This window comes from Aulonocara stuartgranti (assembly GCF_965226115.1).
Source record: "Aulonocara stuartgranti genome assembly, chromosome: 22".
Taxonomy (NCBI): Eukaryota; Metazoa; Chordata; class Actinopteri; order Cichliformes; family Cichlidae; genus Aulonocara; species Aulonocara stuartgranti.
Genome location: NC_138957.1, coordinates 34,527,443 through 34,542,988, shown reverse-complemented (window position 1 = coordinate 34,542,988; position 15,546 = coordinate 34,527,443). Strand labels below are relative to the sequence as shown.

At 37.8% G+C, this 15,546-nt stretch overlaps 1 protein-coding gene across 1 annotated transcript; it reads left to right on the top strand.

The window, feature by feature from the left end:
* Positions 1 to 3,502: 3,502 nt before the first annotated feature.
* On the top strand, positions 3,503 to 14,097 carry LOC309699134 (uncharacterized protein). The gene is made up of 6 exons (XM_082522009.1): positions 3,503 to 3,766; positions 5,252 to 5,374; positions 7,317 to 7,487; positions 7,729 to 7,895; positions 8,176 to 8,291; positions 12,575 to 14,097. Exons 1-6 carry the CDS (start codon positions 3,658 to 3,660, stop codon positions 12,753 to 12,755), a joined length of 867 nt encoding a protein of 288 aa, XP_082378135.1. The 5' UTR covers positions 3,503 to 3,657; the 3' UTR covers positions 12,756 to 14,097.
* The last annotated feature ends 1,449 nt before the right edge of the window (positions 14,098 to 15,546 follow it).

The following is a 15,546-nucleotide window of genomic DNA, read 5'->3' as shown; positions in this document are numbered from 1 at the left end:
TTACATTATAACATACCCATAACATACTGTTATGTAATATAGCTGTATATCTATATTATTGCTAATATATATTTTGTAATATATCTATATTATGGCTAAAATACTTCTGGATGGATGCAAACTGCATTTTGTTGCCTTGTACTTGTGACATGTGCAATGACAATAAAGTTCAATTCTGTTCTATTCTAAAACTACTGCGTTGCATTTAAGGACTGGATCTGTCTGTGCTGTTTAGAGCTGGGCCTTTGCCACCTGTAATATAATAAACTCACTTTTATGTTTTATTCTTACTGACCACTCAAAGTCACACTTTATATTTTTTACAGGCGATAAATTAATACAGGACTTTACCCTATGCACCTAAAGCACTTTATCTACCTCACATCCACATCCTTTCTAGAATTAAATTAACCTAACGTGTATGTCTTTGCACTGTGGGAGGAAGCAAGAGAAATGTAACGTGGTACATTTGCAAACTCCACCTATAAAGGAACCAGGAAGCTTCATGCTGTCAGTCCACCATGCCACCACATGTCAGGCTTCATGTCTGTGCCAAGGCACCCTCTCCTTCATCTTCACATGGTCACTATCCTTTATGTGCATCAGATATGATCACCCCTGTGCTGTTTTACTATCGCATTGTTTGGAGATTCCACCATGATCCTTCAAAGACCAGCAGGTTTCTGTCTCTGTTCTTGTGACAGTTCTTGTGACAGTGTCAAGGTCAGCTTTGAACATTAACATTGTTCCATAAAATATACAAACAGACAGTTTCCAGTTAGTTCACAGTCTCAAGAATCCCTATAATCACCATACTGTTTTATCTGACCCACACCAGTGGATCTAAAGTCCATCTCTATTGATACAAGTCCAACTAGACCAGGAACAGCCTCAGTGTACAAAGGTCTGTGCACCCATGTAAAATTGTAAACATTTTTGTCATGTGTATTTTGGGCCACTTTTTGGAAAAGTCATCAAATAACAGACTAAACGAATTTAATTAAGGGTATTTTAGTTGCAGTCATCCTATAAGGAGTAAATATGTATGTTGATAGATTCAAATTGTGGAACAAGATCAAGAAAAAAATCTCCAAGGGAAATAAATCATAAAGGTAAAATTTGTAACAGAAAACTCTGCCATTCGTCTGCAGCCAAACTCTTCCCGCGTCACCACATGCTTCTGACACAAGAGAACCAGCTCTTTCAGCTCCCAACCGGCTCTTCAGGTTGTTTTGTCACTTTAATTAATTTATTATCAACAACAATATAAAATTATGCACAAAAGGAATTACTAATGTAAACAAAAGTGGTTTTATTTATAAATGTTTATACAAAAATATATACGGTGGCCCCTAGAGACAAAGCACATACAAACTCCGAAACAAGTACAAACTCCAAAGCACGTACAGAGCTACCTAGATTACTTACATGACACAATTGAAAGCATATGTGTATTGTTTGCATTTTTATACACAAACACTCATATATATTCAAATAAATTTAAAAATATGTTCATTTACCTGTTACTACCACACACCAAATCCTGTTATACTTCCTGGCTTGTAGCCACTAGGATCCTGGAGCACTTCTATTGTGTTTTAGGGGCCACGTGAATATGCTTTATTTATTCACTCCACATAAAATGTTATAAATAAATTATAAAATACAAAAACAACTATTTATATTTCAACTTTTAACTATTTGAATTTTCAGCTTTTTCCTTTTAAAGAAATTTAAAGTGAAACAACACAAAACAATGCAAACCACAACAAAATAAAATATAAATTAAAATATGCAAAACAAAAAGAGGATGCACATTCTCTGTCATATGGGCCTGGGATGATTATTTGGGAGAGTGTTTTCCTGCTGGGAATTGTATACATAGGATTCACTACATGGATAAACTTTATGAATCCTTTATCATCCGCAACTGAAAATAGTTGTGGATGATTACTATACCTTTCTAATGTGATGATGTTGTCTCTGATTGTTGCCTCTGGCTCTCTTTCTCTCCCCCTCTGTCACGTAAAAATCCGCCATGCAAATGGTTCCTTAAAAAAATCCTCAAATATTGTTAGAATTATATTATTTTTACACCAGAGAAAATGTAAACTATGGGAACACGGGAAGACAAATATGTTTCGTTTTAAATAAAAAAAATGAAGTTTAGGCTTTGAATTCAAAATGTTTTTGGTTCTTTTAGTTTGAAAATATATATAGATGTGCTCCTTTTTTCTTTTTCTTTTTTATAAAACAGTATTGTGAAGACAAAAGACTATTTTGAAAGGTCGTCTTAGCTTCCAGCACATTTGGTTTGGATTTATACCAGATGCCCTTTTTGAGTCTGTATTTTAGGCCACTTTAAGAAAAGTCAGCAAATTTAATGCTGTAAAATAAGAGTGTGAAGACCATAATAGGGTTTGGTGAACAACCGGGTGGGTGACACTCAAATGTCCTGCAATGTAGTCGTGACTCTATTCTTGACTTTAGAGTGTTTATTTGGTTCATTTAAAGAACATTTGTTTTTTAGTCTTTCTCAGTTATTTCACTTCTTGTTTCGTGGACTTAATTGTTTGTTTACATGTTTTTGAGGTCGAATTTAACCTCTGACTGGCCATTGCAGATTTCTGTCAGAATCTGCAGATTATGCAGTACAAATAAAATGTTAACGTTTCTCCAACGTTGTCTTCCCAGCAGTTTCACTGGATGGCCAGGAAGCGTTCGCGATGTCTTATCGGGCGCTTCTCTGGCGCTGATAATTGGCGTCTGTCTTGTGTCAGTGACGTAAAAGACGGATTTAATGCGACATGAGCGTTCAAACAGCAGTCGCTTTCTGAAACATCGGATATGTATCGGATTCAGTACCACATACGAAAGTGACCCAGATCGGATTTGAAAATATCGGATTTGTTCCGTTCACACTGTCATAGCATGATCGGAACGCATAGGGTCAAAAAAATCGGATTTCATGCGCTTTCGCCTGCAGTGTGAACGTAGCCAGCAAGCACCGCTCTTCTCTAAAACAGCAATAAGGATAATTATTAGGTTATCTACATTATTATGGAAATAACAAAATAACTTAAAGCAAAAATTGGGAAACGTGAAGTCCGAAGTCTTTATATTAAGGGCCATCAGTCAAACAATAGAGCGTTCACACTAGAGCGCGTTTGCTGTCGCATTTTATTTGTGGTGTGAACAAGCAGACAAAAAAATCGGATTTGATCAAAAAATCGGAATTGAGCATTAAGACCTGCGGTGTGAACGTAGCCTTTGTGTACATATTGTTGCTTTATTATCAGTCTGTTTGCTGGTTATTTGGGCAGGGTTTTTTTTAGTTCCTCTGTGATTTTTGGTTTTTGTAGTTATAAGAATTGTTATTTTTTTGTTTTGTGGGGGTTTGGACGTCTCTTTGTCGTCTTTTTAAGGATTTTCATAGCAGTAATCACTCGAGTTACCGAAAAGTCTTATTTTGAAAGTTATAACCGGAATCCCCCCCCCCCCCCCTCCCCCGATGATTGTAGAAAGCAGTCATTTCTACAGTCATTGGTTTAATCCCAGCTGTTTATAATCACAGCTGTGGTGGAGCTTTGACTCAGAGCCTCACCCTCCACCAAGAACTTTAGTTTTCTTTAATTCTATTTGTCTTCCAGCGGTGAAATGTCGACCACCGGGAGCTCCCTGAACTGTGAGGGGATGTACTCCCAACTAATAGACGACGAGTCCTGTCATGACGACTTACCCCACAGGCCAGATGTGGAACACCGTGGTAAGCAGTTAAACTTTAACCCTGCAGATGTGCCTCTGTGGAGGAATGCAGACGGTTTCGTTTATCTTTGCTTTAAAATAACTGACTTTGTCCTGTAGACACGGTGTGTTATCACTATGGAGACAGCAAAATGTCAAACTGAGATTTGTTACCTTAACTTTTGTACATGTTTATCTTCAGGATTCACTTTGCAGCTTCTCACATGAAAGTGCTGTTTTTCTCGTATCAGTCATTTAATTTTCATAGTTCTGCAGGCTTTCACTGGTAATTGTTTACATGCATGTTACAAGGATAATAAAAAGATAAAGGAAAAAAACATTTATCAACAGAAAAATTTTTAGATATATTATCAAAGTGCTTTACAAAGTCCCAAACTCTGTGTTACATAACAGACAGACATGATGGTGTAAACCTGAATTCAATCTTTAAGGTTTACGTACTCAAGTATAGGGTTTTATACTCGGAGCCTCCTCCTTCCTCCTTCCGTGGGAACATTAGTGGTTTTCTTTGAACCAGCCCTGAGCTTTTAGATACTAAATCCAACTTTTATACACACTGGAGTCAGTCTGCAATAAGAATAAAAGACTAAAACTGTGAAGTCAAAATATAGTTTTATTTATTAATTTAATTAATTAAAATAACATGCAGAAACTGATTATGAGTTCAAAATGCAGCCATGGCAGCAGCAGGCTAAGCTCAGTCACTAGCAGACTGTGTGTCAAAGGGCCCAATCAAAGCTCTCATGTTTATTTGTTTGTTTTCAATTCAGTTTGTGGATTTCCTTTTTTCAGATGAGCTTTTATTCTTGTAACGTGTTCCTTGTAGTTTGGTTTTTGGTAACTACTAGAATAGCTTGCTTTCATGTTTTTGTGTGCATATTAAGGCCCTTTGTGATGGTTTTGTTTGCTTTTGTGTTTTTATATTATGGACATGGTGTTTTTTGTCTGGTGACATAATGCTTTTATTTTTAATATAAAAGTGATCATTGATAAATAATGAAGTAGAACGTTTAAAATCTATTATTTACTAACATTTATAATTTTCAGATAGATGAATATACATTAGTTGTAAGTCTTTCACTTACTCAAAAACAAATAATAAATTCCTACCTGCATCATGCTTTGTTAGATAATTAAAAATGTCAAATGCATCGCCCTGAATGCATTCCAGCATGTTTGACATTTACAAGTCTGAGCAGATCAGAGTCCTCTGTGGACAAAGCGCTCCACTGCACGCACTACTTAGTCATCAAAAAGTGTGAATACTTTTATATGTCAGGTTAAAAAAAAGGTCACTGTTGTCAGTGTTGCAGAACAAAAAAATATTTTTTTTCTTAAAGGTTCTTACTATAAATTCCTGTTTAAAGATTATTTTAAATCTTGCAGAATCAACTGAAACTATCATCCATATATGTGAAAATAACTTCTCTAAATTGTGCTAAAGCAGGGTTTTAATAAACCGTCTTTCTCTTCCCATCACCTGCAGGTCATCCTGTGATGCAAATGTTCCCCAGGCCGAGTGGTCCCAGGCTGTACCGCCTCGCCACCATCTGCCTGGCAACGCTGTGCGCCGTCCTCGTGATCGCCATCATAGCTGTCACTGCACAATGTGAGTACACAACTATACTGAAAAACCTTTGCACGCAATTCTTGTTTTTTAAGTCGTTAAAGATGTATGTTGTACAATCACTGGAAAAACATCCATTCAAAGAAATTCGATGAAAAAATGAAAAATGAATGCCTGTGATGAGTGTTTGTAAACCTCTGACCACATGTAGAAACTCGTGGTTAAAACCATAAATTGTAGAGTTTGTGCTCTGAAGTCACAGACCAAAAAAGACGTAGCTTTTTATTCTAGATTTTTATGCATCCAATTTATTTTTGGAAACTGGAGGAGTCATCCCCTGCTGGCCAGTGGGAAGAATGCAGACTCATGGCTGATTTGGTCGACTGATTTTTAAGTTACTGGAATCATCAGGTCAAAATTGTGTTTTGTTAAGTTCCTGTGAAAGAAATAACTCCAGGAAGAGTTTTTATTTCTAATCACAACATTCTAGCGTGCTGAGACTCTACATGGTGAACATGGAATTCGTTATACCGCCAAGCTAATAATGTCATTGTAACCATGTTAGCATTGCTGGTAGTACAGCCTCACAAACAGGTATTTTTCCAGTATGTTGGCTGAAAATTCACTATATGGTGTATAAGTATTCACTCACCCATCCAAACTATTGAATCATTCGGATCACTTCCTTGGCCAACATTTGTGAAAGAATGGGTCGCTCTCAGGAGCTCCTCCATCGTACCATAGGATGCATTAGTGGTGCAATGACTCACTGTTGATCCGTGAAAGCTATTAGAAAAGCTTTTGGGGTGTTTAGCTACAGACATAAGGCCGTATTCTGTTGTGCAAAACAAGGGGTTTAAACATATGATGAACATGCTTGAGCCACGCTACCATAATCCCGTCGTGCGTCCACTTCAGTGACAACATCGTTCCGAGCATGTATGTGTAGGAAAAGTCCAAAGTTATGGCTGAACTGTCCCAGGCATCTTCTGTTGCCCAACTACAGATGGGTGGACCTGCAGGGCAACATAAAGCTATGTGACAATTACTGCTGATTATATCACAGCGGAGTGGTAGATACAAAGCCCCGTACTGCCCTGTATTGCACCTTAATTTGTTTTTTATGAGTCTTGAGTTGAATGTTTTTTAATGGCCAAAAAAATACATAGATAAATAAATGACGAGTTACATTTTTCTTGTCTTCTTTTCTTTTTTTGCTGATCTGAAAATTTATCTGACTTAAAACTGTGATCAGATCCGAACCAACAAGTCCAGCTGTGAAATTTATTCACTACTAAATATTTCACAGTCAGCTGTTAGTGTTATTACAACAAAGTGAAAGTGATTGTGGATTACAGCCACGATCAGTGGATGCTGAGGTGCAGAGTCAGAAGCTACAGATTTCGGGTTTGGGATTTGAGAGCAGTGGGGATTATGGTGTGGGGTTGTTTCTCAGGAATTTGGCCGGGCCCCTTAGTTCCAGTGAAGTGAACTCTTAATGTTTCAGCATACCAAAACATTAAGGACAATTACATGCTCCCAACTTTGGGGGAGCAGCTTGGCCATGGCTCCTTCCTGTTCCAACATCACTGCACACTAAACACAAAACAAGGTCCACAAAGTCATGAATGAGACATGAATGGCCTGCAGAGAGTCTTGACCTCAACACGATAGAACACTTTGCAACGAGTAAGAGCGGGGTCTCTAATTCATTTACGGATGGTCAGTCACTGACACTGGAGCCAAGCCTCCAACTTCAGTTCACAAACGTGCTTCTGGAAAAATGGTCAAAAATTCCCATAAACACTCCTAAACCTTGTGGAAAGCTTTCTGGGCCCATGTTATATTAAACTCTATGGATTAAGAATGGTATGTCACTCAAGTTCATACATGTGTAAAGGAAGATGAGCAAATACTTTTGGCAGTATATTGTAATCCTTCAGCATACAGTACTGTATGTAACTTACTTTCATACTGCTAACAGATAAAAACAAACCTCAGGGTGGTGGTGAGGCATCCTTAGGGAAGCAGACGCAGGAGGCAAATGTGTCAGCTCTGACAGCGTCCATCGCCAAGCTGCAGCAGGAGAAACAACAGCTGCAGAAAGAGAAGGACGAGCTGCAGGCCAAGCTCGCTGCAAAGATGGCTACTAAAGGTAGACTCCTCATTTTTCTTTATCGTTTTCATTCATGCATCTTTGTGAAGCCACAAGAATGAATCGTCTCCTCTATGAGCTGTCAAATACAGCCTGGATCCTTTCAATAAGACTTTAGTCTGATTTAATTTAAGATTACATTTTTTGTAACCCATCTAACAAGCATAGTGAATCAGCTATTTACCAGCCGTTAAGTAAATATCTTTGGTTGCACCAATTTCCTTCTTTCTTGTCTCATCAGCTCCTGCTGTGGTGACGTCGGCTCCTATCGTCTGCCCCAACGACTGGCACCTCTTTAACAACAGCTGTTACTTAATCTCCAGGAACTCGCGGGATTGGCCAGAGAGCAAGTCATTCTGTGAGAGCAAAGGCGCTCACCTGGCCATCATCCACACACCTGAGGAGCAGGTACAGTTTGATAAATTTCATTGTGTTTTCCACTAAAGATGCAGTCATGCTGTATGCATGTGGTGCCAAGGAGGGATACACTGATTTCTGGCTTTTTTTCTTTGACAACAAGAAAACATTACTTCTGCCTCATTTGGGCTTTTGTGGAATTTTCTTGTGTAAACTTCCTGTAAACAGAGCAAGGAAAGAGCTGACTCTATAAACGCCCTTTACTGTATAAAGTCATTACTGATTAATGCTTTCTTGAATGTGAATGCTTCCTCTGTATGTTTCCTTTCAGACATTTCTTTGGAATCTTCTTCCCAGAGGACACTGGAACTCCTACTGGTTTGGAATAACTGATGAAAAAACAGAAGATGAGTGGAAATGGGTCGACGGCACTCCGCTGATCGGAGGGTAGGTCGTTTGTTTCTCTGCTTACCTTCTTCCCAACCTGTTCAGGACTAAAACTTAACACGTGGTCATGTTAGCATTGCCTTACAACACGATGCAATGTCCTAACAGAACAGTGAATGCAAAACAAGTTTGGTGCCAAATGAGTTCCTTCACTTATTGGGCAATATTGCAAAGCAGTTCGGCAGATTCATTTTTCCTTTGGTTCAGTTTCTTTTTTTTGGTCCTGCTTTGGACAATAACGCAACTATAGCGACAATAAACACAACAGTGTGTAAAAGTTTTGAATGCATTCTGATAAAACTTTGCAGGCGTGTCTTCAAGAGGTTAACTCAATGATCCATCGGTCAAAAATTAAAAAGAAGTCTTCTAACTTAGAAACTATAATTCTTACAAGTGCCGTGTGTATTGCCAACATACGCACAATCCCATATAAAGATTTAAAATATCATGCCACACCTCTGACCTCCTAAAGGCAATGATACACCGTATAAGGCTTCTGAATATCAGGCTACTTATATCAGGACTTCTGAACTCATCTTCAGATAAAACTTTTATATCTTTTATCTTTAAAACTCACTGTCTTTGTTTGTATTGGCACCATTTAGGATGTGGGGAGTCTAAATATCACATTATAGGTTAAATCCAAATATGATTTTACCTGTAACCTCACTTGTGATTGATTGATTTTGAATGCTGATTTATGATTAATTAGTGACTAATTAATCATTAACAAAAGGTTATACTTACATATATTATTATTATTATTATTATTATTATTATTATTATTATTATCATTGTCTCTGCCCCCGCAGTCTAAGAACAACTGGTATTCAATCATTCAAGGCCAACAGATTTATTTGACACTGATGCTCTGAAATATGCGTCTAGTTTTCTGTATGTCGACTTCAATAGGAGAAAAACCTGGAGCTCTTTGTTTGTAAAGAGTGACTGATTATCTTGTAGAGTAAATAGACAGTGTGTACTTAAAAAACAAACATGCAGCTGAACACTGACCTTTAACACACGCATGATTTTTACTCTGCACAGTGGTGGCTCCCAAGCTTATTTAAACTAAAAGACAAATGAAGAAATTTGGTGCAGGCAGCAGATAAAAACAGGGACATGGACAAAATGATATTCAGAGTTAGCAATTTGTGGTCTTATGAACCCTAAACTATTGCATGAATCAGTGTGAAAATTTGGCCCTATTCAGGTGGAATCTTAAGAACTTTTCTGTCTTTGATTTTTCATGTTTTGCTTTTTTACCAAATTTATATTCACTTGATTCGTTTTATCACACTTCAGGAAATGCAGCCTTTCAGTTTCAGTTTTAAGGGTTTAACGAAAGCATTAACATTTCAGAGACTGAAGATTAATTTGACGACTGAGTGGCCAAATCAACAATCTGGTACATTCTTAAAAAGAATGAATGTAGTGGTCGGCTCAGCAACACAGAAAGACCACAGAAGAAAACTAAAGGGCACAATGACAGAATCATTTCTATCATTGATATGACAGAGGTTACCAGTCTGACCAGCAACATCCCAGTGGTCAAGTCTAACGCTGCATGCACTGAACACTGGACACACTGTGACGCACTGCTGCTGTCCTCGTCTTGCCTTCGTGCTCAAAGTCACTAGACATGACCCTTTTCTAGACTGAGTTCCTTTGGCTTATTGAAAGTAAAGATGTTCAATAGAGAAACAAAAAGCGCGACAGACTCACTAAAGAGTTAAATGTTGTACTGCAGCGCCACATGTCAGATAACAGCTGGAGGGAGAGCAGGTCAGGGCTGCCCGATTTGCAGCAAAGGTTGTTTTTCATGAAAATGCAAAGTGTGGTTTTCTTCATCTCCTGGTTATTGCAAAATGTTGCATTATATCTCTGAGTTGCTTCATTTGCTCTGGATGTTACTTCTGCTTCACATCACAGACTCACTGTAAAATTTTCCCAACTTGTGCAAACTCAACAGATTTTCTAAGAGCCACCTGATTTCTCTTCCTCTATTTGTAGATGACAAACCTGTTGACATTCCTGTTTTGTCCTTTTCTTCCTCTTTAGGGTAAATTTTTTTAGGTTTTATTTCTGTAGACGTTTTGACTCATGTAAGATATTTTTGTATAATTTGACGTTTTGTTTTATTGTTTCTGCCTTAAACTGTCCAGACTGTATTTCAGTACAGATGCAAAGAAAAATAATCTGCAGTTAGGTCCACACTCTGTTGCACAAAGACACACTTTTAGTAGTATAGTATGACTATACACTACCACAGTGTTTAAAAATAAAACAATTGATTGAACAATTAGCACATCGAGACAACTGTTATTGAGATTTGGTGGTGTATGAATAAAATTTTTTTGAATTAAATTAAAGTGCAGACATGCAAGCGAAGAAGGACAAACATCTTTGGACAGATGAAACCAAGATGAGCTTGCACCAGAAAGATTTAAGGACAAAAGTATGGATAAGAAGAGAAACGACTCATGATGTCACATCATCTGTCAAACATGGTGGAAGTAGCATTATTGCATGACCACAGATGGCTGCCACTGGAACCAAATTCTAGTAATTATTGAGGCGTGACTGCTGATAGTAGGATGAAAGTGTACAGGGCTGCAGTCTCTGCTCAGGTTCAGACAAAGGACCCAAAGCATGTGCCAAAAGTGACCCAAGAGCTTCTCGAGGCTAAGAAATGGGACGTTCTACAATGGCCAAGTCAGTCAGCTGATCTCAAAAGAGCACGCCTTTTAATTGCTAGAGATAGCGCTAAATGTAGTTACAGGAAGCACAACTTTGAAGCGTAACTATCTTCAGCAGGTACTCGCATTCTTTGCACCCAAGAAAACAGGGTTATAAAAAAGCAGAAGCAGTTATGTTTGCATACGGACGTGATCTTTAATTGTTTTTACTAAACCCAGTGATTAATGTGAACAGTAAAGATCTGGAACAGTCTTTCAGCATCTTCAGTTGAGGATTAATTAAACCTAATAGCCAGTTTAATGTAGAATGCAGTCAATTTTCATGTGCTGCGGTTTGGTGGTCCTTTTAGCTGATGCCACGTTTAAGTCACCACACGATTCCTGCTTGCACGTATCCTTTTGTCAGTTTCATCCGTTCATGGTTACGATGTCATCAAAGTTTTCTTTGTGGTATTTCGACATCTAGCTCAGATTATGCTGAGTGAGCATAACATGAGCAGCAGGGAGTTTAAAATTCTAACAGCTCATGATAAATGATATATCATCATTCAGTATCATGACATCACTCTCTGAGATGGACAAAAATATAAAATACATTATTTCGATAAATGTTGCAACTTAAACTGTGTAGTCTGCAGTATTGTGGTTCAATTCTAGCGATAAACTATGTTGCACACTGTTATACCCTTGGGTACCACCAGAGACATCATAAGAGGAAGCCACTGCTAGAAATATAACTTCCAGTCTATTTGAGTGCAAAGCAAACTTGTAGGTGGTTTTCATTCGATTTGACAGGATATTTTGTACATAGACTTTTATTTGCCGCTGACCTTGAAAATGAAAGTTAATTTTAGTTAAAAAACTATAAGAGCTTAGATATGTTTAAATATGTTTGCTGTGTCTGTGGAATTTCATCTAGATGGAGGCATTTAAGCTGATGAAGTAACAATTGTTAGATTCAACCATTATACTTAAAATTGTCTAAAGCAGAGGTGTCCAACTCCAGGTCTCAGGGGCCGGTGTCCTGCAGGTCTTAGATGTGTCCTTGATTCAACACAGCTGCTCTGCTACACCAGGACAAAGGGTCCAACAAGTCTTTCTTTCTTTTTAATTAACAATATTACAATTATGAGCCCATGAAGAAAAAAAAGTTTCCTGAAGGACTCAAACTATAATCTCTGGGGTAAGCAGCACGATGATACCTCCAGCTTCAAAATGTGGCATTTTAATTCCACGTGTGTGATGATCATGTTCAGGGAAACAAAAATAGGAGGGAGGAAAATGTAACCAGCCATAAAAATAGACTAAACATGAATTTAGACCAAAGTTGCTCAAATCTAAGAGATGAGCAGAAGCTGTCAGTGGATGCTGAAAGCAAACTGTCCAGTTTGAAAAATAATCTTAGGATTATAGTTAGAAGTGGTGGTTTTGTAAAGTACACTGCACTATAGGAATAAAACTGCCCTAGCTCTTCTTCTTGACATGTTTAACGTGAACCATCAGATCCAGGGTGAACATGAATGTATGTTAAAGGTTTTTATACATGTCGATGTGTTTCGCTCCCTTTCTCTCTCCGTACTGTAGTTTCTGGGAGGAGGGTGAGCCCAACAACCACATCGATGAAGACTGCGGCTACATCGTGAAAACACATGTGATGGAGCGCGTGGCGATCCGGAGCTGGTACGACGCCCCCTGCAGCATGTACTTACCCTTCATCTGTGAGAAAGAGATGGGCCCCGGCGCGAGTACTGCCATACCACACTAAGAAAACCAGTTAGTATTTTGTACTGGCTGCTTGGGTTATCTGTCACAGTGTAGTCAGGTCATCAACACTTATTTACCTTTTTGCATTTAATTAACATGTGCCATTTGTGCTCACTGCTCATTATTTGTGACGTGTGTGTGGATAGTTTGCTCTGTCCACAAGCATGAACGCAACAGAGATGGAGTGTCAAAATACATTTACAGTGCTGTCAAGTCCCTGAAGTACCGTGTAGCAGTCAGGACTGCAGTAGGGACTGACAACCAGGTTCATGTCCAGATGAGGCCCTGATCTTTCAGACTCGTGCGTATCTCTGTGCCCTCATACAGACGGTAACACAAGGAAACTGGGTCTCTGCAAAAGCTTAATCATGTATGAAATAGTTTTGGTTTTGGTTTAGGTTTTGAAAAGTGGTGCGAGAAACTAAAACATTATAACTCTACTTTGGTAATAATACAAAACCTTCAGCATTCATTTATACTTAAATTAAAACAATCATTATGTAGAACTATATACATAAAAAAATTGCTGATTATTGATTAGTTGCATGTATCTCACTCTAAATGTAAGCTTTATAACATCACAGCATTAAAAATCCCTGGACTTTTATTTTAACATCTGCAGTAAATAATAACAAAAACTAAAGAAACTGTATGAAGTTAAAAAAATGTGTTTTATTCAAAGCATAGTGGAGTAGCGTACACTGGGCTCTCTGTGCTCAGTGGCATTAACAGGAATAACAGCCGCCCTCCTCTGGACCTGTCGCTGGCTTCTATTCAGTGTTTCTGTGCCTTAAACTGCAGAAATATTTTTATATATTTTTATATGATTCACTTTCAGACTTAAATCAGGGATTCAAGTTGAATCAAGATAAATGCTTTTAAATGTCTGTTTTATATTTGGAATCAGATATGTTATGTGTCAGATGTCTGTGTGTATATACTGTACATAAAATACACGTCATGTTTGATCCATACGTGATGTAGCCACATGTGTAACATTCCCCTCTTTGAAGATGTGCTTTGAGAAGTAAAAATGTTTGTTGTCCCGTGGCATAAATAACGACTGTATTTTCTCCATGGGTGTAAGCTGTTGCTGTCACTCATATCTGCCATGTGAATACAAAACGTGCACCTATCCAGCAGCAGACATGAGCAGTCTGTTAACGATGAATCTATCTGTTCTCTTCATGAAACATGATGGCTTGTTTGTAACGTCTCCTCCCTGCACTGCTGTTGTTGCCCTGCAGGTGGCGCTGCTACCACAATCAGCCTGTCAAGATGTTAACAACAGAAGGGTCTGTGGACTAAAATTACAATAAATTAAAATAAGTCACTTAAAATAACTTATGTGTGTAATTTCTTCCTGCTAGGAAATAATTTCCTGTAAAGTTGCTGAAATTAAAAACAGTTTGAATGTTTTAAATTGTGTTTTTAGATTAAATCAGTTTTAGAGTCGTTCCCTGAGGGAAAAGTAATTCATTGTGATTTATTGTTTTCTATCTGGTCAACAAAATGAGTATAAATATAATTTAGATATATAAGATCATGATGAAAAAGAAATCTAGTTATCTATTCTAATTCATTTTTATTTCACTTCTTCTTCACTATATCAGCTCTTTTATTATTATTATTATTATTATCATTATTATTTACATGTACAAAAAACAAGCCTCAAATGCCTCATTCCATCCTTGCCGAGCTGAAAGACCCACATTCCCTCATCTCGTCTGCTTCCTGTTAAAGTGGCCCTGAATGAAGAGTGTTTGCTGAGCCCTGCGCTTGTACTCCAGCTCCTGAGCTTGTTACCACATGGAGTTTTCAGGAAGTCAATTAGCCCTTTTCTGTCATGGTTCATTAGCTTGGGTTGGAGGAACACCCTGACTCCTTACTGACACTGTTATAATAATGTTCAACCAGCAAATCACACCAGGAAGATTTCAAGAGATCACTGATGAAAATTATTATACAAAGAGCTCAAATAGCATCTACAGTCATCCAAACTGAACACTATGACAGTCATAATTTTTCTGTTTATGAATGTATTAGTATAAGTTAGTATAAGTCAGATTTTTTATTTTTCAGGAAGTAAGGTTATATGAGTAGGTAACGGTGCGTCATGGCTGTCGTCCACTTTACAGCTGAGAGCTCGTTTTGAGGTCACAATGTGGCGAGTATGTTGGAGCATAAACAGATCACATGACAGATTAACAAGAGGTGTTTTTGGTGGGGTTTTATTCTAGCTCGTGGTTTGCTTTATAATGAAGGGAACAGATTTCAGTTAGATAATATTTAATATAAAAAAATATACAAGTTGTATAATTTCAAACACCACACATATTTTCAGCACAAGTTCACTGCACGACACTCAGCGGCACGAATCAACATATTTACAGTCTGTTTCATCTCTATGACTACTCACACCATTCATAACAACTGTACTTTTTATATTTACCTCTTTAATAACTCACTCATTGAGTGTGGAAGTTTGCATTATTAGGGGGTGTGGCCTATTTCCACTCACTAGACTGGACCCCTGGTGTTGGTGCCTTCAGGAGCTCACAGATATTATGGATTTTTTATGGATTATTGTATTTGTAGATTTCATTTTAATGTTATTTTTATGTTATGTTGCACTAATTAGCAGGTTTCTGTGCAATGCACCTGCACCGTCTATGTTGATGTCATCTGATAACTGAGCCCTGCATTATTTTGTAGTTTTGACTCAAAATAAGATGGTCAGTGTGATGACATTCAGGCTTCAGAACTGAGAATTAAAAATCAGACACTGACAC

Bases quoted from the DNA above. Each gene is read 5' to 3' on its own strand.
- LOC309699134 (XM_082522009.1), top strand. From the start codon at position 3,658: ATGTCGACCACCGGGAGCTCCCTGAACTGTGAGGGGATGTACTCCCAA. The intron at 7,488-7,728 runs GTAGACTCCTCA...TTGTCTCATCAG, and splicing joins TGCAAAGATGGCTACTAAAG to CTCCTGCTGTGGTGACGTCG. The intron at 8,292-12,574 runs GTAGGTCGTTTG...TCCGTACTGTAG, and splicing joins GGCACTCCGCTGATCGGAGG to TTTCTGGGAGGAGGGTGAGC.